At 56.1% G+C, this 26695-nt stretch overlaps 3 protein-coding genes across 5 annotated transcripts; 1 reads left to right on the forward strand and 2 right to left on the reverse strand.

Moving 5' to 3' along the window:
* Positions 1–2013: 2013 nt before the first annotated feature.
* On the forward strand, positions 2014–13651 carry SLC34A1 (solute carrier family 34 member 1). Its single transcript, XM_016188676.2, has 13 exons — positions 2014–2103; positions 2537–2646; positions 2740–2889; positions 2976–3104; positions 3175–3318; positions 3880–3991; positions 4095–4290; positions 4745–4840; positions 8769–8838; positions 9047–9214; positions 10738–10854; positions 10931–11055; positions 12876–13651. The coding sequence occupies exons 2-13, from the start codon at positions 2538–2540 to the stop codon at positions 13377–13379; spliced, it is 1920 nt and encodes a 639-aa protein (XP_016044162.1). The 5' UTR covers positions 2014–2103; position 2537; the 3' UTR covers positions 13380–13651.
* A 1388-nt stretch (positions 13652–15039) lies between these two features.
* Positions 15040–15536, reverse strand: PFN3 (profilin 3). The gene has a single exon (XM_007524342.3). It carries the CDS (start codon positions 15493–15495, stop codon positions 15082–15084), a length of 414 nt encoding a protein of 137 aa, XP_007524404.1. The 5' UTR covers positions 15496–15536; the 3' UTR covers positions 15040–15081.
* A 4121-nt stretch (positions 15537–19657) lies between these two features.
* Positions 19658–26378, reverse strand: F12 (coagulation factor XII). 3 transcript variants are annotated; one of them, XM_060197240.1, is made up of 13 exons: positions 26203–26378; positions 25273–25330; positions 23047–23149; positions 22866–22936; positions 22542–22652; positions 22304–22435; positions 22089–22190; positions 21792–21957; positions 21514–21701; positions 20945–21418; positions 20721–20864; positions 20074–20222; positions 19658–19994 (listed from the first exon to the last, which is right to left on the reverse strand). In XM_060197240.1, the coding sequence occupies exons 1-13, from the start codon at positions 26257–26259 to the stop codon at positions 19827–19829; spliced, it is 1923 nt and encodes a 640-aa protein (XP_060053223.1). In that variant the 5' UTR covers positions 26260–26378; the 3' UTR covers positions 19658–19826. The 3 variants fall into 3 exon arrangements, with proteins under 3 accessions (XP_060053223.1, XP_060053221.1, XP_060053222.1); XM_060197238.1 differs by having other exon boundaries at positions 23047–23161; XM_060197239.1 differs by having other exon boundaries at positions 23047–23158; positions 26203–26376.
* Positions 26379–26695: the final 317 nt, after the last annotated feature.

Here is a 26695-nt window from a genome sequence, read left to right on the forward strand (position 1 = left end):
CTTTATTTATTGGATAGAAACAGCCAGAAATTGAGAGGGTAGGGGGAGGTAGAGAGGGAGAGCGAAGGAAAGACACAAAATTTTCCTCCTACAGGTGGGGACCGGGGGCTTGAACCCGGGTCCTTGTGCATTGTAACATGTGCGCTCAATCAGGTGCAGCACCACCCGGCCCCCACATGGAGATCTTTCTAGAAGCACCAGGTCATTTGGTCCCCTGCCTTGGCTTCCCAGAATTCCCAGAGTCAGGTGTTCTCAGGCGTCCTTTCTAAACCAGTTTACTCTTCAGAGTGAAAGATGAAGCAGGACTTAGGGGTTCTCCACCCCAAACTGATCTCGGGCACAGCTCTGCCCCCCTCCTATTCCATGTGGGTTCTGAGGTATAAATGGAAACAGGTGTGTTGGACAGAGCCAGAGTCTGAATCCCAGTCAGCTTTGTTCTTAGCACAGAGTCACCTGCAGAGCAGGTCCACTCTACAGGGGGTTGAGCACTGATCTGTAAACCTTTGGCACATTAAAGACACTGTGCCCAGATGCCCTGGGAAGATGGGCTACAGCAATGCTGGCTCTGTGTCCCTGGACTATGGAAGGTGTCTGTCAGCTCGGGGACCATGAGCACTGGAAGCCAGAGGTGCTGGGCCAGTCCCATGGCTGGAACGCTGCAGCTACCCTGGGAGAGAGAGAATGACAAGGGCACAGAAGCATGAAGGGAACAAACACTGCGGTGACTCTGCCCGAGACAGTGAGGTCCTTTAGAACAATGAATTCCTCAGCTTGCAGGGAAAGCTGAGCTAACTGCCATCTCACAAGTGAAGAGAGAGGGACTCAAGCTGGTGAGATGACTTGCTTTGGAGTTTCTGGCTGATTCAAGGACTGTTTGATCCATTGCTAGAATCAGGAAAGAAACGGTCTCGCTTAATGTAATACGGGGTTCGGACTGTGTGCATCAGGATAGATGGCTAGACACATGACCCATGGCTGGGTAAATGGGTGGATGGGTGGATGGATGGGTGGATGGATGGATGGATGGGCAGATAGATGGGTAGATATGTAGGTATATCAGAAGGGTGGGTGGATGGATGGATGGATTGGATTAGAGGATGGATAAGTGAGTGAGTGAGTGAGTGAGTGCATGATGGATGGACAGATGGACAGATGGGTGGGGATGGTAGATGAATCAATGGAAGGATGGACGATAAACGCACCATCCATAGATAGACGGCTCTGTAGTTTCCGAGACTCTTCAGTGGTTCCCAACCCCCCCACCCCGGAAGTCGCCGTCAGGCACATCCTCTCCTCATCCCCCTCCCCCGCACACACCCCTGTCCCGCCACCCCAGGGTGCACCTCCCCTACCCAGCCTGTGCCCAGCTTGCTACAGACCTACCAGCATTCTCCTGGACCTTCTTGGAGTTGCCTCTTAGCTGGTCTCTGCTTCCAGACTCGCTTGCTGGGGGAACCCTACGCCCCCACCCCACCAAGGAGTACCCTGAGATGCAGACCAGGCCCTTCCCTTCTGGCCCAGACCCTCTTAGACTCTGGACAGGGGGAGGGCGCTGGAGCCCCTCCACTCCACGCAGTCCCTCTGGGTTAGTCTTCCATCACTTCTGCCTTCACCCTCCCTCTCCTCAAAGCCCCTCTCCCCAAGACACTCAGATAGACTCACAGACACCAGATGCTCAGCTAGACCCCTTCCTGCAGAGCCTTGCCAGGTCAGGAAGGTCCTGGAAACACGGGTTCTCTTTGGAAACACTGGAAGCCAGGTGCCTGAGAGGCAGCGGGGTCCCTGCTTGGGGACAGGCCACAGGTCTACACCCTCACTGGGTCTGGATCCCTATTCAGGCTGGGTTTCGGAGGAGGGCAGGGGAGAACCAGACCACAGCCCTCCTTCCACTGCCCTCCCCACACACCTTGCAGAGCCAGCGATTAGCAATTAACCAGGAGGAATCTCAGGAGTAAGGCTAATTGGGGAACAGAGGGAGGGCAGCAAGGGTTCTGGGGACTTTGCCCTTGACCCGAGAGTATAAAGAAGAGGGTCTCAGTTCCTCCATAGGCCCCTGGGGCTTCCCTGAGCTACTGAGCAGGACCTGGAATACAGAACCTCAAGGTGAGCCCATACCCTATTCTAGCCCCAATACCATTTCAGTCCCAGCCCAGCCTGGATCAATCCCCCAGCTTGAAAGGACTCAATCTCTTCTGGACTGGAATTTACCTTGGCACCCAGAGAATCAACACCGCAAGACAAAGTTGGGGGTGAAAATTAGGGTGTGCAAAAGCAGCCAAGAACCCCTGGGGCATTCAGAGTTGGGGACAAGGTGGGGTGGAGGGCTCCTTGCCTAACCCATCCTATCTGAGCCCATTCAGGGGAAAGAATTTATGGTTTGGTACTGCTGGGGTGGGCAGTGCCTCAGGTGGAGGAGACTCCCTCGAAAGGGGGAGCCCAGGACTTGGTGGGCCCTCCCCCAGGCATGCCCAGCTGGTCCCACAGTGAGCAGGTGTGAATGTGTGTCCCCAGTGTCACTGTGACCCCCAACATACAGGATGATGTCCTATGGAGAGAGGTTGGGGGGCCCAGCAGTCTCTCCGCTGCCCATCCGCGGGGGTCATGTGATGCCAGGCACTGCCTTCGCCTATGTGCCCAGCCCTCGGGGTGAGTGTGCCGCCCAGCCCAGTCTTGCCTGCCTGCCCTGTGCCCCTGTCCCCCTCCCTAGAGGAACGGGTTCCTGACCAGCCTTGCCTCCAGTCCTCCACAGGATCCCCGGCACCTCAGCCTATGCCTTCCCCAGCCTGGGTCCCGTGGCCCTGGCCGAGCACGGCTGCCCCTACGGGGATGTCCTGGAGCTTCATGACCCGCTGCCAGCCAAGCTGGCCCTGGAGGAGGAGCTGAAGCCAGGTGGGCCTGGGCACAGGGGCATGGGGGGGCAGTGGAGGGCACTGGACATGGCTCGACTGCTCCTGTTCATGGCTGGCCATCTTCAGAGCCGGGGTTGGCCCAGAAGCTTCGCCAGGCTCTTGCTGCAGTGCTCAGGGTGCCTCTGATGCTCGTTTTCCTCTACCTATTCGTCTGCTCCCTGGATGTGCTCAGCTCGGCCTTCCAGCTGGCTGGAGGTAGGTGGTGTGGTGCGAACAGGGCTGGGTGCCTGGGGAGCTTTGGGCAATGTGGCCTCCTGCCCTCCAGGGAAGGTGGCTGGCGACATCTTCAAGGACAACGCCATCCTGTCCAACCCGGTGGCGGGGCTGCTGGTGGGGATCCTGGTGACGGTGCTGGTTCAGAGCTCCAGCACCTCTACATCCATCATCGTCAGCATGGTCTCCTCTGGCTGTGAGTCACTGGGTTAGGGGAGCAGAGGCGGTGCTGGAAGACTGGGCAGGGCTGGGGGTGGGCAGCAGAGGGGATGGTGCTGCAGGGACTTCCCCCAGAATACAGTCCCAGGAAGGCTGACGTTCATGCCACCACACAGCTTTGAGTGTAGCTCCCAGGGCGGGGGTGGGGGGGTGGGGGGTAGACAGCATAATGGTTATGCAAAGAGACTCTGACGCTTAAGGCTCTGAAGTCTCAGGTTCAATTCCCTGCACCACCAGAAGACAGAGCTGATCAGTGCTCTGGTAAAATAATAATAATAATAATAATAATAATATAATAATAATAAACAGCTCTCCCCAAAACTGCCCATGGTGCTCCCATGTGGTGCTGGGGCTCAAACCCAGTCGCTCACTCTGTCTCATGTATATAGTAGGGTACTCCACTGAGTGGTCTCTCTCCCAGCCCTGCATATACCCACTTTGATGCCAGAACTGGGCAGAGTGAGCAGCTCATGGGGGTGTACGCTGCACCCCTGCCCCCAGTGAGCTCAGCGGTCTCACATTCTCTCTTCTGTCCCAGTGCTGGAGGTGAGCTCGGCCATCCCCATCATCATGGGCTCCAACATAGGCACTTCGGTCACCAACACCATCGTGGCCCTCATGCAGGCTGGGGACAGGACTGACTTCCGGCGGTGAGATGGGGGTAGCAGGGAGGGGGCCTGTGCCTCCTGGGGCGGGGGCGGTCCCCGAGGCCTCCCTCTCTGGCCTGTGGTGCGACGAGGCCTCCCTGCCCAGGGCCTTCGCGGGGGCCACAGTGCACGACTGCTTTAACTGGCTCTCAGTCCTCGTCCTGCTGCCCCTGGAGGCTGCCACTGGCTTCCTGCACCATATTACTCGGTTGGTGGTCGCCTCCTTCAAGATCAGCGGTGGCCGCGACGCCCCAGACCTGCTGAAAATCATCACCGAGCCCTTCACCAAGCTCATCATTCAGGTGGGGGCGGGGCCTAGCGAAGCGGGGAGGGAGGCACGAGGGGGCGGGGCTTTGCATTGTGGGCGGGACCAACAGGGGCTGGGTGAGCCTGGCAGTGTGGGTGGGACTATTGCAGAAAGCCAGCGGGTGTGGGTGGACCAGGCAGTACGGGTGGGGCTTTTAGGGGGGCGGGGGGAGTGACCAGATGTGGGAGTGATCAGCAGTTATGGGCGGGGTTGATAGGGCAGGGGCACATTCGTGGGGGCGGGGTTTACATGAGTGGGAGGGGCCTACACGGGTGGGCGGGGCCTGTGGGCAAAGGGACCAACAGGGTTGGGTGGGTGAGGTTTTGCTTGGGTGGTCAGGACAGATGAGTGGGATGACAGAGATGAGCAGAGCCTGGTGGGATGGGCCGACCCCCAGCCCCCAACCCTGCTAAGCCTAGTCCTCACTGTCACACACGTCCTGCCCACAGCTGGACAAGTCCGTGATCACTAGCATTGCCACGGGTGATGAGTCCTTGAGGAACCACAGTCTCATCCGGATCTGGTGCCAGTCCGACTCTAGGGAGGTGAGTCTCAGGTCTGGCCCAGAAATAGTGCTCTCTCTTCTCACAGCTGTCAGTGTCTGTTCAGAAGGCTCCTGACTGGGGCCAGCCAGGGTGGTGGCATAGCTGTCAAATGCCCACATGCATGCGTGAGGTCTTGATGTAGAGCTCCACAGGAGAGCAGAGAGGACAGCTTCATGGATGGTGGAGCTTTGCTTTGCTCATGCTCTCTCTCGCTCAAACAAGTGAGCCAGGGAACTGTTCAGCAATAAAGCACATGTGTGAGCCCTCGGCTCTATTTCTGAACTAACTCAAGAGTGCTCCAGAGACTGGCGGTCACTTCACCTGGACAAGCAAGCACATGACATTATCGTTGTGATGCTGCTGCACCTGTGACAGACATTGCTAATCTTTCCCAGACACACATGAATGTAAGGCAGACATTATCAATCGATAGGAATTGCCAGGTAGTCAACCTGCCCAGTGGTCATGGTAGGAGGGGAGACACAGCAGCCCCTTGTACTGGCCTCAGGGATTGGGGCACCTTCATCTGGGGACTGCCACAGGCTGTGTCCCTTTGTCCTCTGCACCATTCCTGTTGCCTCCGGAAATTTGGCTGGAGGGGAGATCTGTTTGGACCAGGTGGACACTTGTGGACTGGTCAACACACAGTCTCCTGGGAGGCAGCCAGCATACATGTCACTCAGTACAGAGAGGAAGCTGCTTCATGGGAACAGCAGCTGCAGTGCTTTCTATCTCTTCATCATCCACAGAAGTAGTCACTCCCTTTAGAACCAGGTACTGGAGATCGCCAGGCCCCAGGCAGCACCCCATGCCACCCCCATACACACACACTCACTCCACTACTGAAGCGGTGGAACAGAGAGTATCTGTGCCCCCGCCCACAAAGTCCCTTTGTAGTTCATTGCTGGCTTTTGAGGTTCAAGGCAGCCTGACATCAAAGAGCCTGAGCAGCAGGTGCTGTGCTGGGTGGGGAAATCTCTCACACATGCCGCCTGCTCGCAGGCTCTCCGGCTCGAGGATCACCCTAGCCCCCTCTATGAGAAATGGAAATCATTCACCCTGACACCACAAACAATGAGACAGGGAAGGGTGCCCTGGCCTTGGCATTCATCTGAAATTCTGCACCCTTCTGCAGCTGTGGACAGAAGCCTCCTTGGATGGAAGCCCCAGGCAGTGATATGGAGGCAGACTTGAGCACCTCATTCATTCTCTTTGGTCTGGGGGTCCCCACTGCTCCACCTGCCACTTGCCCAAGCCCGAGTTTTTTATATTGGGGAGCCCTTTCATCCCAAGTGAAGGTCAGATTCCTTGGCCAGAGGGTAACCAGGACTGGGGGACAGTGCCTTCTCCATTGGAGAGAACAGCTATGTACTTCCTTACAGTGTTTCAGCAGCTCCCCCTGAACCAAAGACTCACATGTTCACCCTTTGGCTACTCAGTGTCCTGCTGCTTCCTTCCAGCTTTTCTCCTTGCCTCCAGATGCCACTAAGCTGGACCCAACCTCCCACCCCTACCCCAACCTGTATCCAAGAACCCTCTATCCCCAAGGAGAGCACTGGGAGTCTGAGGCTTTCCAGAGGTGAATGAAGAAGCAGAAGCAGTTGTGCTGTTCCCAGGCTTCTTAGAGCTCTGGGGCTCAACTCTGTCCAGGGAATTCACTTCTTGAGAGGACTGGCAACCACTGCTGCCTGAGTGTGGTTGTGGACTGTCAGCTGTGCCTGCAGCTCTGGAGGACCTGGACGCTGGGGAGCAGGGAGTGGCTACATGCCTTGGAGGACGCCCAGGCTCAGAGAGACTTGCCCCCAAAATGCTGCCTCTTCCTGACTCCAGGCTGGCGTCCGGATCTACCTGTCCATTTCCCCCTCTGCGGGCGGTGTCTCAATTGCCCAGTGATCCCAAGAAGAGGGAGCGGCGCTCTGAGGAGGAGTTCTCATCTTGGACACGAGAGGGCGCTGCGGACACGGCGCTCGCCCTCCGCTTCCAGAAAAACAAAGACCCTGGAGCCCCCCAGCCCGACAACCCGGAGCGAGCCGCGCAGGCGCACCACCGGGGCTTGCTCTCTCCAGGGGCGGCATTCCTGTAACCCGACCTTCCTCCCTGAGCTGAATCATCTCCTTCTCTTCCCAGAGAAGCTTCTTCAGTTTGGCCTGTCTCTGCAGGCGCTCCCCGCGGCCCGGATTCCTCAGGACAGGCTGCGGGAAGGGGCGCGCAGAAGATAAAGTTGACGCTCAGAGAGGTCCAGGTCCATGGGGCCTGGAGTCACTCTGCCCTGCTCCTCTCTTCCTGTTCGTCCCATAGCGCGCTCAACCCACCCCACCCCAGCACCCCAAGGCCCAGGAGGGACAAGCACACCCTGAGGGATGCTCCCACCTGTCACCATACCCCTACCCTCCCCCTGCCTGGATTTGAACTGAAAACATATATAGTGGGGTGCAGAGGTGCCCCGGGGACCCCCAAAGAGAGAGGAGGTGAGCCTCAGGACCTCATGCTTGCAAGTCCTGCTCTCCATTGCTAAGCCACCTGCCTCCTGGACTACAAGGGAATGATTCTGAGGCCTGAGTCAGGGGTCCCCAGCCCAAGTGGCCTTTGAAGAACTGGTGAGTGGGGCTCAGAACTGGAGATTTTATCTGAGCCTGTGCAGCTCCGGCTCCTCCTGTAGAGTGAGTGGGACCACTGGGCCAGGCTGCACCCCTGGGGGTGCTCAGAGAGGGGCAGCCGCTGCCCCCTGTGGGCCCTGCACCCCTCTAGGCCCACCCTCACACTCAACTTGTGTCCGTCATTGGGAGACCTGCCCAGGCCTGGTGCCCTCTGCATGGGGGCATCCCCTGCAGCCTCCCATCACTCCACCGACAGTAGATGGGGGTGCTCTGGAGACCCCTCTCCCATCTTAGGAGAGAGGCAGGGGCAAGGGCTGCCAGGGAATAGGGTCCATGAGGTGAAAGAGAGGGGGGGATCTTTCAAAATGCCCCTTGTCTCTGGAGGGTCCTGCCAAGGAGCCAGGCCACCTGCATACTTATGTAGAAGTATTTCACCTCCATTTCTTCAGTGGAGGAAACAGACTGGGGGAAGAGTCACCCAGGGACCCAGGACACCCCACACCCCCTATCTTTCCCAACACCCCCTCCCCCTTAACCTTGGCCCCCGGCTGTAGTCTCCAAATCCTCTAAGTAACTCTGCTTTGCCTTGCATTCTCTTTTAAGATGTATCTTGTTAGTTTTTGCCACCAGGGTTATCGCTGGGGCTCAGTGTCCACATTATGAATTCACTACTCTTGGTGACATTTATTTATTTTTAAATTATTTCTAATTTTATTAGATAGGACAGAGAGAAATTAAGAGGGGATGGGGAGGGGTGCTTGGTGGTGGTACACCTGGTTGAGCACACATATTACCATGTGCAAGGACCCAGGTTCAAGGCCCCTGTCCCTGCCTGCAGGGGGAAAGCTTCACGAGTGGTGAAAGCAGTGCTGCAGGTGTCTCTCTGTCTCTCTCCCTCTCTATCTACTCCCTCCCTCTTAATTTCTAACTCTCTATCCAGTAAATAAATAAAGATAATTAAAAGAAAGATAGGGGGAGGTAGAGAGGGAGCGAGAAAGGCAGATCTGCTTTCCCACTAGGAAAGCATCCTCCCTGCCCCCCTCTGCAGGTGGGGAGCAGGGGTTCAAACACAGGCCCTTGTGCTTGGTAATTTGTGTATTTAATCAGGTATGCCACCACCAGGCTTTGCATCTATTTATTTTTATGAACAAAAGAGAAAAAAAGAGAGGGAGAGAGAGAGAGAGAGGCTTGTGTGCACATTCACCAAAGCACTGCTCAACTCTGGTTTATGGTGGTGCTGGGGATTAAACCCAGAATCTCTGGGGACTCAGACTTGCAAGTCCTGTGTCCCAACACTGGGTTGTCTCCCCGGCCGTTTCCTCTTCATCCAGGTACCCAACCCCGTGGCCAGGGTGGAGGGCAACACCAGCCAGACCCTCAGCAATGCCACCATGGAGAAGTGTGAGTGCCGGGAGAGGCAGGGCTATCCCACACCTCTGTCCCCAGCCATCACTGCCCCAGCCACAGGCAGCCTCACCAGCTCAGCTTTTGAGCTCATGCCAGACTGAAGAAGCTTTCAGAGGGGTAGGGGTGTGTTAGGGTCTCTGCCCGAGGGATGGTCGAAGTAGGGGGCTGGCAAAGCTCAGCTCTCAGCAGCCCCCGCCCCCAGGCAACCACCTCTTCGTGAACACTGGGCTACCTGACCTGGCCGTGGGGCTGATACTGTTGGCCGGTTCGCTGGTGCTGCTGTGCACCTGCCTCATTCTCCTCGTCAAGATGCTCAACTCGCTGCTCCAGGGCCAGGTGGCCAATGTCGTGCAGAAGGTCATCAATACAGGTGAGGCCTGACCCCCTGCCAGGCTTGCCCTCATCCTGCCAGCTCTGAGCCTCAGTCTCCCCACACTGTGGCCCTGCACCAGAAGGCAACTGGACAGAGATTCTCACCGGGATTCCCAGAGGCTGCACTGCTGGCTGACACCTGCTCATAGCCACTATGCCCCTGCTGTGTGCCCAGCTCTTAGTATTGGGGGTCCAGAGGAGGGCGAGGGGTGGGGGAGAAGGATCAACAATGGAGGGAGAAGGGGATTCAGCTGCCATGAAGAGGGGCCCTGAGCTTTCTGCGGAGGGGACATCTGAGCGGATTTAAATGGGCAGGGGTGACGGCAGTGTGGGTGAAGAGCATTTTGGGAAGGGGCCACAGCCACCGCAAAGCCTCAGAAGTTGGGGGAGTCAGGTGGTAGCGCAGCGGGTTAATCGAATGTGGCGCAAAGTGCAGGGACCAGCATGGAGATCCCAGTTCGAGCCCCCCGGCTCCCCACCTGCAAGGGAGTCGATTCACAGGTGGTGAAGCAGGTCTGCAGGTGTCTGCCTTTCTCTCTCCTTCTCTGTCTTACCCTCCTCTCTCCATTTCTCTGTCCTATTCAACAATGACAACATCAATAACAACAACAATAATAACTACCACAATAAAACAACAAGGGCAACAAAAGGGAAAAATAAATATTATTATTATTATTTTGTGCCTCCAGGGTTATTGCTGGGGTTCAGTGCCTGCACTGTGAATCCACTGCTCCTAAGGCCATTTTTCTCCTTTTATTGCTCTTGTTGTCTGTCGTTGTTGTGGTTATTATTGTTGTTGTTGTTATTGTTGTCATTATTGGACAGAGAGAAATGGAGAGAGGAGGGGAAGACAAAGAGGGGGAGAGAAAGACAGACACTTGCAGACCTGCTTCACCACTTATGAAGCGACCCTGCAGGTGGGGAACCGCAGGCTCAAACTGGGATCCCTACGCAGATCTTTGTGCTTTGCACCATGTGTGTTTAACCCGCTGTGCTACCGCCCGGCGCCTGGGAAAATAAATATTAAAAAAAAAAAAGACTCAGAGGTTGGTGGCAGGTGGGAGCACAGTGGAAGGGGGGGCAGGTAGGGACCAGTCAGGTGACGGAGGAGCCTCATTCTCAGCCCTACAGGCTGAGTCTGGATTTGATTTCTTTATTTTAAATATTTATTTATTTATTCCCTTTTTGTTGCCCTTGTTTTTGTTCTAGTTGTTACTGATGTTGTCGTTGTTGGATAGGACAGAGAGAAATGGAGGGAGGAGGGGAAGACAGAGAGGGGGAGAGAAAGATAGATATCTGGAGTGGGGGGGTCTCTGGGGAACTTTGGGGGGCTCAGAAAGAGGGGAACAGTCTGGCTGGAGCTGCACGGTGAGAGGGGAGGGCCACCCAGGCTGTGGGAACAGCCTCAGTGAAAGTGAGCTGAGAGGGGCCTTGAGGCCTGGTCCACAGACAAGCAGAAGCCTGCTCCGCATGAGGACAAGCACCTGTGCCCTGCGCCCCGCTGATGCCTGCTCCCTGCAGACTTTCCCGCACCCTTCACCTGGGCCACCGGCTACTTCGCCATGCTGGTGGGCGCTGGCATGACCTTCGTGGTGCAGAGCAGCTCTGTATTCACCTCAGCCATCACCCCGCTCATCGGTGAGTGTGCGCTGTGTGTGTGGAGGGGTGGGGGTGAATGCAGGAGCACCTGGGACAGCTTCTCCTCTGCCTCCAGGCCTGGGTGTGATCAGCATTGAGCGAGCCTACCCCCTCACACTGGGCTCCAACATCGGTACCACCACCACTGCCATCCTGGCTGCGCTGGCCAGCCCCCGGGAGAAGCTGTCCAGTGCCTTCCAGGTGTGTGGGGTTGGGGTGGGGGGAGCTGGGGGGCATTCAAGGGTGGGACAGACAGTGCATGGCACTTTAAATAACCTGGGGGTTATGGACACTCCATACCCCTAGAGTTGAGGATCCCAGTAAAACTTCATTCAGATAAGAAAGAGACAAGAGAGTGTGAAACAGCTGCAGAGCTTCCCCTGGCTCCATGGTACCTCTCACATGGTGCTGGGGCTCAAGCCTAGACTGCATGCATGGCAAGGCACACACTCTACCTAGTGATTTCTCCTCATACACACACACTCAAATCATAGCCTTGGACTGCCTACCAGAGGTCTCCACTGTGCCAGGCTCTGTGGAAACCATCTGGGCAGAGCACACCTGCTACCACTGCCAAACCCTTGGAGCTTAAGGAAATCTGACCATCGCAGCAGTAAATAGCAAGTGGGGTTCACACTGCAGAGGAGTGTTCTGAGGTGGGGCTGAGGGCGAGTCGAGCAACACTGGCAGAGGTGTTCAGGGGTGGTTGTGCTCAGAGCAGAGAAAGTTTGCTGGGCTAGGAACCAATACATCAAAACATTTAAATATATATATTTTATTGATCAATTGATTTTTAACCAGAGAACAGTCCAGCTCTGGCTTATGGTGGTGTGAGGGATTGAACCTAGGACTTTGGAACTTCAGGCATGAGAATCTGATTGCAAAACCATTGTGCTATTTATCCTCTGCTCTATATATTTTTTCCTTTTTTTTCAAAGTATTTATTTATTCCCTTTTGTTGCCCTTGTTGTTTTATTGTTGTAGTTATTGATGTCTTTGTTGGATAGGACAGAGAGAAATGGAGAGAGGAGGGGAAGACAGAGACGGGGAGAGAAAGATAGACACCTGCAGACCTGCTTCACCACCTGTGAAGCAACTCCCCTGCAGGTGGGGAGCCGGGGTCTCGAACGGGGATCCTTACATCTGTCCTTAGGCTTTGCGCCACCTGCGCTTAACCCACTGTGCTACCGCCCAGCTCCCTATATTATTTTTTTATCTTGAGAGATACAGAGAGAGACCAGAGCCCTGCTCAGCTCTGGCTAATGGTGGCACTGGGGACTGAACCCAGGAGCTCAGAGCCTCAGGCATGAAAGTCTTCTGCAGAACCATTATGCTGTCTCCCTAGCATGCAGGACAGCACCACTGCCTGGGTGAATTCATTTATTTTTTAAGAGAGGAAGACCAATCCAGGGAGAGGGCATCACAGCACCTGCTCCAGCATCTGTGAAGCTTCCCCAGTGCTATCTGTGGTGCTCCCATGTGGTGCCAGGGTCTGAACCCAGGACCTCATACAATAGAGCAGGACGTTACTGGGTGATCTGTCCATCCCCACCCCCACCCAGTCCCAGTCTAAATCTTTTTTTTTTTTTAGATTTACTTATTTGCTTTTGTTGCCCTTGTTTTATTGTTATATTGTTGTTGTTCTTGATGTTGTCATTGCTGGATAGGACAGAGAGAAATGGAGAAAGGAGGGGAAGACAGAGAGGGGAAGAGAAAGATAGACACCTGCAGACCTGCTTCACCGTTTGTGAAGCGACTCCCCTGCAGGTGGGGAGCCGAGGCTCGAACCAGGATCCTTCCTCCGGTCCTTACACTTTGCGCCACTGCGCTTAACCCGCTGCGCTACTGCCGGACTCCCCCAGTCTAAATCTTTTAGCTGCTAGACCTGGGTGGGATCTGCTGGAGGAGGGTGAGTAGAGGACACACAGGGCTTCTGGCTGGTCCTGAAGTGCTGAGCGCCTTTGGGCATATCAGCCCCTGGTGGCAGCGTCCCCACCCGCCTGCCATCCTGTCCCCCGCAGATCGCCCTCTGCCACTTCTTCTTCAACATCTCGGGCATCCTGCTGTGGTACCCAGTGCCCTGCCTGCGGCTGCCCATACGCATGGCCAAGGCACTGGGCAGGCGCACCGCCAAGTACCGCTGGTTTGCCGTGCTCTACCTGCTGCTCTGCTTCCTGCTGCTGCCCTCGCTGGGCTTCGGCCTCTCCATGGCGGGCTGGCAAGCCATGCTGGGCGTGGGCGCCCCCTTTGCGGCCCTGCTGGCCTTCGTGGCGCTGGTCAATGCCCTGCAGAGCCACAGCCCCGGCCGCCTGCCCCGCTGGCTGCAGACCTGGGATTTCCTGCCGCGCTGGATGCACTCCCTGCAGCCGCTCGACCGTCTCATCACACGTGCCACACTCTGCTGCGCCCCACCTGAGCCCCGTTCCCCGCAGCTGCCTGCCAGGGTCTTCCTGGAGGAGCTGCCCCCTGCCACGCCCTCCCCTCGCCTGGCGCTGCCCACCCGTCTCCCTGCCACCCGTCTCTAGGTGGAGGGCTGCAGTCTGGGCTGTAATTGACCTTGGCCTATGTGCTGGTAAGCCTGGAGGGCTGCCTGCGAATGGCAGGCTTCTGGGCCTGGTGCTCCTGTCTGGGCATCCACACAGTTCTCACCCTGCCGGTGGTTTTGAGGACAGGCTGGGCTGAGATGTGGGTGCCAGCTGAACTCTCCCCCTCTGCACCCTACCCCGGCCTTCTGCATCACCACTATAATCCTGTTTCCAGCATTGTGTGATGAAGAAAAAAAGGAATTAAGCTCTAATGATGACTTATCTGCAAGTCTGTTTGCTCTGGGTGGGGGGGTGTGACTGAGACTTGGGGTTTGGCAGCATTATTTCCTCAGTCCCCCCCCTAAAGATTAGCTACACCAGCTCTGCTGTGAGTAACCTGTCTGGGGGCAACTGGGGGCACCTGGGGGCCTCTGAGGGCCCAGGACACCCTGAGTGAGTGCAAGGATGACTGTGCTTCACCACCACCCCCGCTCCGTTCCTCCTCTGGACTCACCAGTGGGCACACTCCCTCTCTCCTGATTTCAGGAAGCAAGTGACAAGCAGGGACTCATGGGGGAGTGGACTGGGGAGCTCGCTGTAGGTGGGCAAGGCCCCAGAGCCTGGGGGCTAGCTTGTGGTCCCCCACCTCTGCCCAATTAAATTTTCCAGGGGGCCAAGGCCTGTAAGGGTGGGGGTGTATGTCAAGGGGGATGGCAAGATGTCTCTCTTCTAGTCCAAGAAGCCCACTGGGAACTTTGCATCCACTCGGGACAGCAAGGCGGTTCCCCAGATTTAGTTGTGATGATCTTGGATGTGACACCCCCCATTTTGAGCTGTGAGGGTGCAGGGATCCGGGTTGCTCAGAACTGCTCTCCAGGTCCCAGCCTCATCCTGTCACCCACACCCCATCTCTCTGCTCTCGGTGCTTCCTGATGTCAAATGCAAGTGGGCAGAAGCACACTTGGCCAGGCGGGCTTTGGGGAGGGGGGCATAGAGGAGCTCCCTGAATGACAACTTGTGCAAATGGGGTGCAGTGTGCTGTGGGAGCAAAAAAAAAAAGCCTGTCTCTGGAGTCCATGGGGTCCTTAGAGGTCCTGTGCAGTCCTCAAGGGGACCCAGATCCTCAGCTAGGAAGGGCGGGCTCTGAGGCACAGGGGGTCTTGGAAGCTCCTGGAATGGGAGTGGAGTGAGACTTCCCAGGGAGTGGGGGGAATCCTCAGGGAGTGGGTGGATCCCCAGGGAGTGGGGTGGGCTCCCTAGGTAGTAAGGTGGGGCTCCCCAGTGAGTGGGGTGTGTTCCACAGGTAGAGAGTATGGGGGCTCCCCAGGGAGTGAGGGGGCTCCCCAGGGAGTGTAGTGGGGCTCCCCAGGGAGTGTGATGGGCTCCCCAGGTAGTGTGGTGGGGCTCCCCATGGAGTGTGGTGGGGCTCCCCAGGGAGTGTGGTGGGGCTCCCCAGGGAGTGAGGGGGCTCTCCAAGGAGTGGGGTGGGGCTCCCCAGGGAGTGGGGAGAGGTTCCCTAGGGAGTAGGCTCCCCAGGGAGTTGGGGGGTTCCTAAGAATTGGGGGAGCCCCCAGGGAGTGGGGGGCGGCTCCGCAGGCGAGCCTTCTGCCAGGATCTCCTGGCCAACCCGCGCAACATGCAGCAAAGCCTCGGAGCCGCCTTGCCTGCCGGCCTGCCCGCCGGTCTTTATTGGGGGGCCGGCCTAGGTGCCCTGCGAGCGCAGCCCGCGCACCAGCTGGTGCGCCGTCTTGTTGAGGACCCCGCCGTGCACCCCGCGCCGGCCCATGAGCACCAGCAGCGCGCGCGGCGTGTGGCCCACGCAGACGGCACGGCCGTCCGGCCCCTTGGTGCGCGCGTCCAGCACGCAGTCGCCCTCCGCCAGCAGGTGGTCGCGCAGCACACAGCAGCGGCGGCCCGCCACGCTCAGGCCGGCCTGCAGGAAGGTGCGGCGGTCGGGGCCCACCAGCACACCCACCTCCTGCGGGGAGATGGCCGCCAGCAGGCCGCCTGGCCGCGACGCCCACACGCAGCGGTTGTCCGAGTGGCCCACGATGGCCACGTCGTCGATGCGCTGGTCGCGCAGCACTGCGCAGATGTAGCTTTTCCAGTCGCCCATCGCGGCTCCGGGCGTTGTGGTGGTCGCGGGCCGGGGAGGCCGGGGCGCTGTGACGTCATCGTGACGCCACAGAGCCCCCCCCCGCCCCCCGCACTGCGGAAGGTGAAGGTGGCTGCTGTCTCCTGGTGGAAGAAATTCTAACTAGCCCGAGGGAGGACCCCGGTCATCTTGGGATGGCGGGGGGTGGTGGTGGTGATGAGCACAGGACTTACTATTTGGGGGGATTTATTATTATTGTTATTATTATTTTATTTTATTTTTACCAGAACACCACTCAGCTCTGGCTTATGATGATGCTGGGGATTGAATTTGGGGCCTTTGGTGGCTCAGACATGGAAGGCTTTCTCCGTAAAGTTAATGTCTCCAGCCCGTTCTGATTTTTAGAAATGTATCTCTTATTTTTAATTTCTCTTTCTTTCCCTCCAGGGTTATTGTTGGGGCTCAGTGCCAGCATCATAAAACCACTGCTCCCAGAAGCCTGTTTTCTTCCCTTCCCCATTTTATTCTCTAGGACAGTGATAAATTGAGAAGGGAGGGGGAGATAGAGTGGGAGAAAGACACCTGCAGATTTGCTTCACCGCTCATGAAGCTTCCCTCCTGCAAGTGGGGACCAGGGCCTTGAACCTGCATAGTACTATGTGAGCTTAACCGGGTGCACCATTGCTGACTTCCCTTAATTTAGTTTTAGTGAACTACAGAGAGAAAGATACACTGCTCAGCTCTGACTTCTGGAGGTGCTGGGAATTGAACCTGAGAGCTCAGAGCTTCAGGCATGAAAGTATTTTGCAGAACCATTATGTTGTCTTCCCAACGCTATTTACTCTTTTTTAATATTTATTTATTCCCTTTTGTTGCCCTTGTTGTTTTTATTGTTGTAGTTCTTGTTGTTATCGATGTTGTTGTTGGATAGGACAGAGAGAAATGGAGAGAGAAGGGGAAAGAAAGCTAGACATCTGCAGACCTGCCTCACCGCCTGTGAAGCGACTCCTCTGCAGGTGTGGAGCAGAAGCTTGAACCGGGATCCTTCCGCCTGTCCTTGCGGTTTGCGCCACCTGCGCTTAACCAGCTGCGCCACCGCCCGACTCCCTTATTTACTCTTAGTGAGGTAAAAAGACAGGGAGATAAAAAGACCAGAGCACTGCTCAGCTCTGGCTTCTGCTGGTACCGGAGACTGAACCTGAGAGTGAAGCCCAGGCATATAAGTCTAATGCAGAATAGAGAAGAGGGATGATGAAATTGCTCACTTAGTGCACTGTTTTGTCCTGTGCATGACACAGGTTTGAGTCCAGCCCCCACCAGTTTAAAGGAATTCAGTACCCAGCACTGCATGGGCCAGTGCGGTGCTCTGGTGTTCTGTCACTTATATTCTTTTTTTTTTTTTTTTTCCTCCAGGGTTATTGCTGGGCTCGGTGCCTGCACCATGAATCCACCGCTCCTGGAGGCCATTTTTCCCCCTTTTTGTTGCCCTAGTTGTTGCAGCCTCGTTGCGGTTATTATTGCCATTGTTGACGTTGCTTTGTTGTTGGATAGGACAGAGAGAAATGGAGAGAGGAGGGGAAGACAGAGAGAGAGGGGAGAGAAAGATAGACACCTGCAGACCTGCTTCACCGCCTGTGAAGCGACTCCCCTGCAGGTGGGGAGCCGGGGGCTTGAACCGGGATCCTTGCGCCGGTCCCTGCGCTTTGCGCCACGTGCGCTTAACCCACTGCGCCACCGCCCGACTCCCCTGTCACTTATATTCTGTATCTCTATTATGCTCTTTAATAGGTTTATTTTAAATCTAAAACAGATGGTGGGAGGGGGACCTCAAATGGCTCTATAAGCAAAGAACACCACATGGGTTTAAGAACAGAAGGATCCAGGTTTAAGCCCAGCCTTTGTCACACTGAAGGATGCTGTGGTGTCTTTGTCTCTGTATCTCTGTCTTTTTGTCTTCCTACCTGAAAAAGTTGACCTGGAATGGTGAAGCCCCAGCGACAACAGAAAAGAAGATGTCATGTTCTACCTGGTATCCAGATAGCCCCTGTGGCTCTTAACATTAGGAGCATTAGAACTTCGGGGAGTGGGGACGGTAGCGCAGTGGGTTAAGTGCACGTGAAGCACAAGGACCGCTTTAAGGACCCCAGTTCGAGCCCTGGTGAAGAAGGTCTGCAGTTGTCTTTCTCTCCCCCCTCTGTCTTCCCCTCCTCTCTCCATTTCTCTCTGTCCTATCTAATAACGATGACATCAATAACAATAACTACAACAATAAAAAAACAAGGGCAACAAAAGGGAAAAAATAAATAATAATAAAAAACTTCTGGGAGGGAAAAACAGAACCTTTTGGAAAGCTACTAAACTGACCACTGCCCCCCCCAATTCAATTTCTGGCTTGGCAATATGAGAATTTTGCCTTTTTAACAAGCTGTTGATAGTCCAGGAACCATACTTTGAGACCCACTGCAAATCAGAGTGGTCATGAAGATCTTCACTATTGTTCTAATGTTAATCATTCCTTTTTAAAGATTTATTTGCCCCTACAAATAAATCAGGCAGTGGCATACCCAGTTAAGTGCATGTTACCATGTACAGGGACCTAGCTTAAAACCCCACTCCTCACCTATAGGGGAAAAGCTTCATGAGTGGTGAAGCAATGCTGCATGTGTTTCCCTTTCTATCTGTCCTTCCCCCTCTCAATTTTTCTTTTCTTTCTTTCTTTCTTTCTTTTTTTTTTTTTTTTTTGCCTCCAGGGTTATCACTGGGGCTCAGTGTCTGCACTATGAATCCTCTGATCCTGGAGGCTGTTTTTTCCCTTTTGCTGCCCTTGCTGTTTACCGTTGTTATTATAATGGTTGTTATTGATGTCGTTGTTGTTGGATAAGACAGAAAGAAATGGAGAGAGGAGGGGAAGACAGAGAGGGGGAGAGAAAGATAGACACCTGCAGACCTACTTCACCGCTTGTGAAGCGACCCTCCTGCAGATGGGGAGCCAGGGGCTCGAACTTGGATCCTGTGGGTTGTCCTCTGCTCTTCGTCTTCCTGGCCACTGGTGGCAGAGACTGGGCGGCCCCTGGGGGTCCAGGGAAAGGAACCTACAGACAGAGGTGAATGTGTGGAGACAAACTCAAACCTCTAGGAGTGCGTCAGAGAGCAAACTCATTGTCATAAGCAAGGGTATTTATATATATTTATGTTGGGGGGGATGGGTGTAGTAGACCAATCACATTTAGTTTTAGCAATCATTCCATATATGGTGAGTAAGGGTCGCAGTGGTGGGTAGCACAGGGTATGAGGAACAAGGATATTTGCCAGAAAACTGAAACCAATAGCCATTAGTGGTCAGGTTATTCTTGTCCTAGTTAATCTTGAGGGACCCTTTTTGGGAGACAATGGTCATGACCCATTCGGTTTCTCATCGGCCAAGATGGGGCACACCGGTATACCGTCCTCACATAGAGGGTATCCGGGGTTCACCCTCCTCAAGGCCTCAGGGTCCCCTAGGGGTTATTCTCACAGATCCTTACACCCATCCTTGTGCTTTGCGCCATACATGCTTAACCTGCTGCGCTACTGCCCACTCACCCCTAATTTTTCTATCATAGTTAGAAAAATTAAGGGAGGGAGAATATGGCCTCCAGGAGCAGTGGATCTATTGTGCAGGTACTAAGCACCAGCAATAACCTTGGTGGCAATAAAAAAATTGAAGATTTATTTGTATGAGGGAGAGAGGACCAGGGCATCACTGGCACATGCAGTGCTGGGGTTTGAACCCAGAAACTTACACTTGAGAAACCAGTGCTTTTATCACAGTGGCACCTCCTGGGTTGTTAGTGCTAGTCTTTTCTAGCCATGTTTCTCAACTTGAGCTACACATAGGATCACCAGGGAGAGTGAAAAACCACCACAGTCCATCCATAAGGACGGCTTTGATCTCAAGTGGAGCTTGGCTCCTGGAATGGGAGTATCTCTCTCTCTCATAAATAAATAGGCAGATCTTTAAATATATATATTAGCAAGTTCTTTCTAGGACTAGTATGTGGGTTGCCTTGTAGTCCAGCTTGGACAGCAGACAGCTGGGTGTGACTAAGTGTGGTGTCTCTGAGGGGTGTGGGGGGGAGGCGTGCAGGGGGCTACTGTCCTTGCATTCCCCATTGGGTCCTGGCACAGCTGTACAACTCAAGCGTCTTCAGAAGCATTTTATTGAGACCCACATGGTGCCTGGCCCTGGGCTGGGAGGCTGGGGGCTGGGGGCTGCAGGTGGAGGTGGAACACAGCTCTTGCCATCCACAACCAGGGCCCAACCACCTTCCCACCCAACACAGCCCACGAGTGAAAAACCAGGTCGTGGTTGCTCACGAGTCCATGTGCTCCTGGATCCATGCCAGGTAGTGAGCCACATCGGTGTAAACACCCGGCTTGTTGCTGTCGCCACAGCCCGCGCCCCAGCTGACCACGCCTCGGAGGACTAGCCGGGGCCCAGAGGCCTCCTCCTCACACACCAGTGGGCCCCCGGAGTCACCCTGGGTGGAAGTAGGCAGCTCAGCGGCTTCTGCCTTGGCTTTGGGGACGGGTATGGAGTGACAGGGGTGGAGGGCTCACCTGGCATGCATCGGTGCCCCCCTCCAGGAAGCCTGCGCAGAGCATGCCAGGGCCGAAGACGTCCCCATGTACTTCGGGGGCAGCGCAGCGCTCAAGGGAGATCAGAGGCACCTGTGCCTCCTGCAGGTAACTGGAATACTCCTCCGCCCCTGCGAACCCGAACAGGGTGCCTTGCTCACAGCCTTACCGGCTCCTCTCTCGTCCAGGCAGGCGATACACCTGCTGCCCCAGATGAGGCCCCAAATAATCATCTATCAACTCGCTGCGGGGAGGACTTGGCCGACACCATTTCGGAAACTATGAAACTGAGGCCAAACAGGAGTTGAGGGTGAGGCAGCCGGGGAAGCGGGGCTGCTTCGACACTACCCTGGCTGTCCAGATAGTGTCCGGGCCACTGGCTAGTCAGCTGGACCACTGGCTGTGGCTGGCGCCCCGTTCGCCTTTGCAGCCCAGGGCCCATATGATGTGGGGATAGTGTGTGATTCCCCCCAGGGTCCCACCAGAGAGGCGGGACCCCCACAGCGGCTCTCAGGCCTGGGGGGGCTCAGAGTGCAGAGACAATAGTCCTCCAAGGGGGCCCGCATTACTTCGGGCCTCTTCCGCCTCCCAGGGCGGTCCAGAGGGCTCCCTCCCGCCTCCCGTTTTACCGTCGAACTGGTGGCCCCAGCCGGCCACCTCGCAGGGCGTGGCCCCGGTAGCCTGGGCGGGACGGGCGGGCAGGCACACAGGCTGGACGTGAGTGGACAGGAGCGCGCAGCTGCCGTCGGGGCTCTCCTGCAGGCGCAGCAGGGCTAAAGGGGGCAGGGCTGCAGGGTGAGCGAGGTGGGGCCCCAAGCCCCAGCCCTGCCCCGCCCCGCCCAGCCCAGCGCACCCAGGTCGTTGTGGTAGGAGGCGGGCAAGAAGGCCTCGTGCAGGTGGTAGGCGCGCACCCGCAGGGTCTGACACTGCGCGCAGCTCTGGTTGTGGCGCTCCTGGCCCAGCACCACCGTCAGCTCCTGGGGAGCCGGCCTGCGGGCAGGGCGGGAGAAGGGTGCTCGGGTCGGCCCCGGGATCCCCAGCTCCTGCCCGGCTTCCCACGGGGGGCGCCCCGAAGTGGAGGGGAGCCCGGGCTGGGGGGCGGGGGTGGGAGCTACTCGCCGGCCCTGCAGACAGTGCGCCGCGGTCAGCACCCAACAGGGGGCGATGAGGCTGCCGGCGCAGAAGCCCCGGTCCCAGTACAGCGCGGCGATGTAGGGGTGCGAGCCAGGCAGCGCCACCAGCCCCCCGACCACGCGGCTCAACTCCGACAGTCGTTTCCGCAGCCGCACCCCGCAGCCTCCCAGGGTCTCAGCCGGGGCGCCTGCGTCTGGGAGGGGAGCCGGGTTGAGCTCCGGAGCCCCATGACGGCGAGGACCAGCTCGCCCGACCCTTCGGCCAGACTAGCCGCCCGCTCCCAACTACCTTGGGTGCGGGCTCCTGGCGGGGGCGGGGGCTGGTCCTCGTGCTCCGGGGGCGCCTGGACGGGAGGGCGGCTTTGGGGGGCCACCTGGGGCGCGGTCTGGCACTGTGCCAGCTGGCAATATTCCCAGCTCAGCCGGTCGTCTTCGCTGAGCGCGAAGCACCAGGGGCGGATGTCATTGTCCGGGTTCCTGTCACCGCCGGGGAGGGGGGGCACCGTTAGAGCGTGGGGATCCCTCACCCCCAGGGCTCCGGGGTGCTGCGGGGTGGGAAACACTCACCGGCAGAAGGCGTGGTCGCCTAGCCCCAGGGCCAGCGCTCGCTCCCGAGTTAAGTTCCTGTAGGTGGCCTCCGAGGCCCAGGGCTGGCACGAGGACCCGGACAGCGTGGTTCGCGCTGCGCCCCGGTAACTGAGGCCTCGGCCCTCAAAGCAGTTGGCCCGCAAGTCTGGGGAGCAAGCAGTTTCGCTGCAGTCTGGGGATGGTGGGGTCTCCTCTCTCCCAACAACCTGTCGCACCCCCCCCCACACACACACACCAGCCCTTCTGCTGCTGCCCACCCCGTGCTCACCCTCTCACCTATGTCGCAGAGGTGGCCCCCAAAGCCATCCGGGCAGCGGCACAGTTGGCCCTCGGCCTCCAGGCAGTGGCCCCCGTTGAGGCACCGGTTGGTGCTGCAGTCTGGAACAAGAAAAACAGTTAAGCCCCACCCCACCCCCAGTGCAGAGAGCTACAGGCCACACACACGTGCAGGAGTCAGCTTCTCACCCCCCCACCCCCAGGGCCCCACTCACCCTTACTGGGCAGCAGCTGGCAGTGGACATCTGGGCCCTTGCACTGGCACTTAGCCACACCTGCAGGTTCCAACCGTTGCCAGACATCATTCTCACCAAAGAACTGGAGAAGCTGAGGCTCGAAGCACTTCTCTGGGCAACAAAGGAAGGATTCTGAAAAGACTGGGCCAGACCAAGGCTGCCCAAATCCTGGACCCTCTTCCACAGGTGCCCTCACCCCATCCTCGGTGCCCCTGACCTTTGTGGCAGTGCTTTCCAGTCAGATGATCTGGGCAGATGCAGAGGGGGCCTGTGGGCCCATTCACACAGGTGCCCGCATTGCGGCAGGGGTTGTGCTTGCTGCAGTGGTCTGAGAGGTGAGAGAAGAGGGGGCTTGATGGCCCTGCACCTGAATCCACTTCTCCTGTGCCCTTGGTACTTAGGAGTTTCTTACCCTAATTTCTTACCCTACCCCTCCCAGAACCTCCCCTCAACCCCCAGAGAGGAAAGGAAAGGACCGGGAGGGTGCAGGGGTGGAGGACACCCAGGAGAGTGATTTGGGAAGTGGGGTTGTGGGTGGCACCTTTCACTCTCTCAGCTTCCAGGCAGTACCCCCACTGCTGGTCCCGATCGAAGTTGGGTGTGGTAGCACACCTGTGGGAGGAGATGAGTCTTCCCTCCTCCCAGTCTCCCCACCCCAAAGCAGAGGGCAGAGCCATAGCCAGCTCCCCATGGCTCTTGCATCCTCTTTCCCGAAGTCTTACCAGGGCTGGGGGCTTGGCTGGCCCCTGCGGATACATTTGTGGAAGAGCCGTCGTTGGTACTGGAAGGGGAAGTGGCAGGGCTCCCCAGTCACAGTGACACTGGCTGTGAAAACTGCTGAGATCACACACTTTCAGGATGTTCCCTGGACCTCCCCCCCCCCCCCAGGTGTTGCCTGCCTCCTGCCCCCCTCTCTGCAGGGTCCCACTAGGGGGAAGGAAGGATGACCATTCTAAAAGGCCTCGCCTTCACATCACTTGGATTCAGACAGCTGGTGGGGAGACCTTTGGACAGTCCCCCTGGGCACCCCCCCAGCCAGAATGGGACCCAGGGCAAGTCTGTAGCTTGCTGGTCCAGAAGAGTGTGTGTACCAAGAAGGTACTTGTTCTTTCTTGACTGAGGCCCAGGGGTCCCAGCCAGAGGCTGGGGGCTCCAGCACCACCATAAACTAGAGCTGAGCAGTGCTCTGCTCTCTCTCTTTCTCTCTGTGTCTCTCTCACTGAAGTGTTTCTACAGGGCAGAAGCTTCATGAGTGATGAAACATTACTGCACCCACTCCCATTTCTTTTTGTCTCTTGCTGTCTATCTAAAGAAAAGAGGAGGTAGCTTTCAGGAGCTGTGGAGCCATGCAGGCACTGAGCCCTAGCTGTGAACTTGGTGGCAAAAAATATGTAAAAATAATAAATAAACTCCTAAAATTATTTATCTCACTTCAAAAGAGATAGGTAGATTGTCTCTGCTGACTGCTGGTATGAGTGGGGTGATGAGGGCTCAGAGGAATCTGCCCCATTTCCGGTAGGATCATGACTCAGTATTTGCTAAGTCAACATGCAGGGGACTTTATTTATTTATTTAGTCATTGTCAGGACTTCACCAACAGTGAACCAACAGTTTCAATGGAGAGAGAGAGGGAGACATCACAGTACCAAAGGTTCCTTTTTAAAATTTTGGGGGTTGGGCGGTAGTGCAGCAGGTTAAGCGCACTTGGCACAAAGCGCAAGGACCCACTTAAGGATCCCAGTTCAAGCCCCAGCTCCCCACCTGCAGGGGAGTCTCTTCACAGGAAGTGAAGCAGGTCTGCAGGTGTCTATCTTTCTCTCCCCCTCTCTGTCTTTCTCTTCTCTCTCCATTTCTCTCTGTCCTATCAAACAATGACAACATCATCATTATCAACAACAACAATAATGACTACAACAACAATAAAAAACAACAAGGGGCAATAAAAGAGAAAATAAATTTTTAAAAATTTAAATAATTTTTTTTTGCCACCAGAGTTATCACTGGTGTTCAGTACCTGCATGACCAATCCACTGCTCCCGATGGCCATTTTTCCTTTTTCTTTTATTTTAAAGGACAGAGAGAAATTGAGAGGGGCAGGAGGGAGAGAGATACTGAGATATCTGCAGGCCTGCTTCACTGCTTGTGACACTTCCACTCTACAGGTGGGGAATGGGAGCTTGAACGCAGGACCTTACACATAGTAATGTGTGCCCTCCACTGTGTGCACCATTGCCCATCCCTCAGCACCAAAGGTCCCTCCAGTGTGGTGAGGGCCAGGCTTGAACTTTGGTGGACTAGCTAACATACTGTAAGTTTCCACGGTGCCCAACCTATGAGTTGAGGTCTCAGCAGCCACTTGCCCAGAGTCACTCAGTTCGTCAGTGCCAAAACTGAGATTCATAGGCAAAAGAAAGGAAACTATGGAGAAACTGAAGCAGACTGGAAGAACTGGACAGGTCTCTCAGAGAGCTTTTTTTTTTTTTAAATGATTTATTTATTCCCTTTTGTTGCCCTTGTTTTATTGTTGTAGTTATTACTGTTCTTGTTATTGATGACATTGTTGTTGGATAGGACAGGGAGAAATGGCGAGAGGAGGGGAAGACAGAGAGGGGGAGAGAAAGATTGACACTTGCAGACCGGCTTCACTGCTTGTAAAGTGACTCCCCTGCAGGTAGGGAGCTGGGGCTTGAACTGGGACCCTTAAGCCGGTCCTTGTGCTTTGCACCACCTGTGCTTAACCCACTGCACTACCACCGGACTCCCTCTCAGAGTGGAACCTGCTGCCACTCCAGGTCCCTAGCACCCACAGACATGTAGAAGGCAGGTGTATGTGCCAGCCAGGAAGTCTGCAGGTGAATGTGTGAAATGCCCAGAATCTGTCCCCTCTCCTAGGGTCTGTCACTGACCACTGGTGCCAGCCCTTTTGGGAGCAGAGCCAAGTGACTTACCTTCTGAGTGCTCTCCAGCCCTGTGCTTGATCTCCTTGGGGAACTTCCAGCGGGGGGTCTGCAGCAGCAGGAAAGGAGAAGAGAGGGAATTTGCCAGAAAGTCACAGCCCAGCCCTGAAGCCCCAAAAGGAGTTCCTAGTAGCTGTTTCATCTTTATTTTTGCCACCAGGGTTGTCACTGGAGCTAGGTGCCTGCACAATGAATATACTGTTCCCGGTGGCCATTCCCCCCACCCCACCCCACCCACCTTTATTTTATTTTATTTTATTTTTTATTGAGAGGGTTAATTCTTTACAGTGCAGTCACTGACAGATGCATACAATTTCATTATGTAATAGACCCCCCCAGAGTTTTCCTCCTACCCTCCCTCTCTCTTCCTCCCCAGAGTCCTTTGCTTTGGTGCAATACACCATGTCCAGCCCATGTTTCACTTTGTGCTTTTCCCCCCTTTATTTTATAAGACAGAGAGGGGAGAGGGAGACAGAGAGGGAGAGAGGCAGAGAGCTATCTGTAGTACTTGCTTCACCCCTTTTGAAGCTTCCCCTACAGGAAGGGACCTGGTGCATCTTTTTAAAATTTATTTATTTTCGTCAGAGGGGAAGGGAAGCACTGCCCAGCACTGGCGCCAGGTAGGCCTCAGTCACAGGTTCAGGCGCACCCCTACTGCACTGTCTTCTGACCCAGCCACCAGTAGAGATGGGTTCACAAGGCCTGAGCCCCTTGTTCCTCTCTCCATTGTCCCCTGTAGGTCTCCAAATTCTGGGTCCCAGATGTACCCCCCTCCCCAGACCTCAGATTGGTTTTGCCTTTCTCAGCAGCCTTCTAACCCTGGGACCCACAGGACAGGGTAGAGGCCAAGGCTGTGTCAGGACCCCCTCCCCCACCCACCACACTGTCCCTGCACCCTCCTCCAGCCCCCACGGTCCTCACCGCGAGCATGGGCTCCTGGCATGCCAGCAGGGACCACAGGAGCAGCAGGGCCCTCATGGCGTCGGGCTGTGAGTCCAGGTCGATGGGGCTGGTCAAAGGTCCCAGGCTGGGTGGCTGGGATTGGGCAGACTGCACTTGGAGGGCTGGTGGGACAGCAGAGCGGCTTCCTTGGTGGCCCCAAGGGCAGGGAGCTGGGGGTGAGGGTTCCCACTCTCTTTCCCAGAATGTGGGACTAGAAGAGGGAAGGAGGCTTCTGTGTCAAGGCCTGTTGGAGCTAGAGGAGGTTAACATCCCAAGAGAAGCACCCTTGTGGGGCATGGGTTCATGGTCGGGGGCTAGCTTCTGAAGCTTCTTTTGTTTTAAAAATCTCTTTGGTGGGGGAAGTTGGGCAGTAGTGCAGTGTGTTAAGAACACATGACGCAAAGTGCAAGGGCCGGCACAAGGATCTCAGTTCAAGCCCCCGGCTCCCCACCTGCAGGGGGGTCGTTTCATG

The sequence above is a fragment of the Erinaceus europaeus genome, chromosome 9 (assembly GCF_950295315.1).
Source record: "Erinaceus europaeus chromosome 9, mEriEur2.1, whole genome shotgun sequence".
Taxonomy (NCBI): domain Eukaryota; kingdom Metazoa; phylum Chordata; class Mammalia; order Eulipotyphla; family Erinaceidae; genus Erinaceus; species Erinaceus europaeus.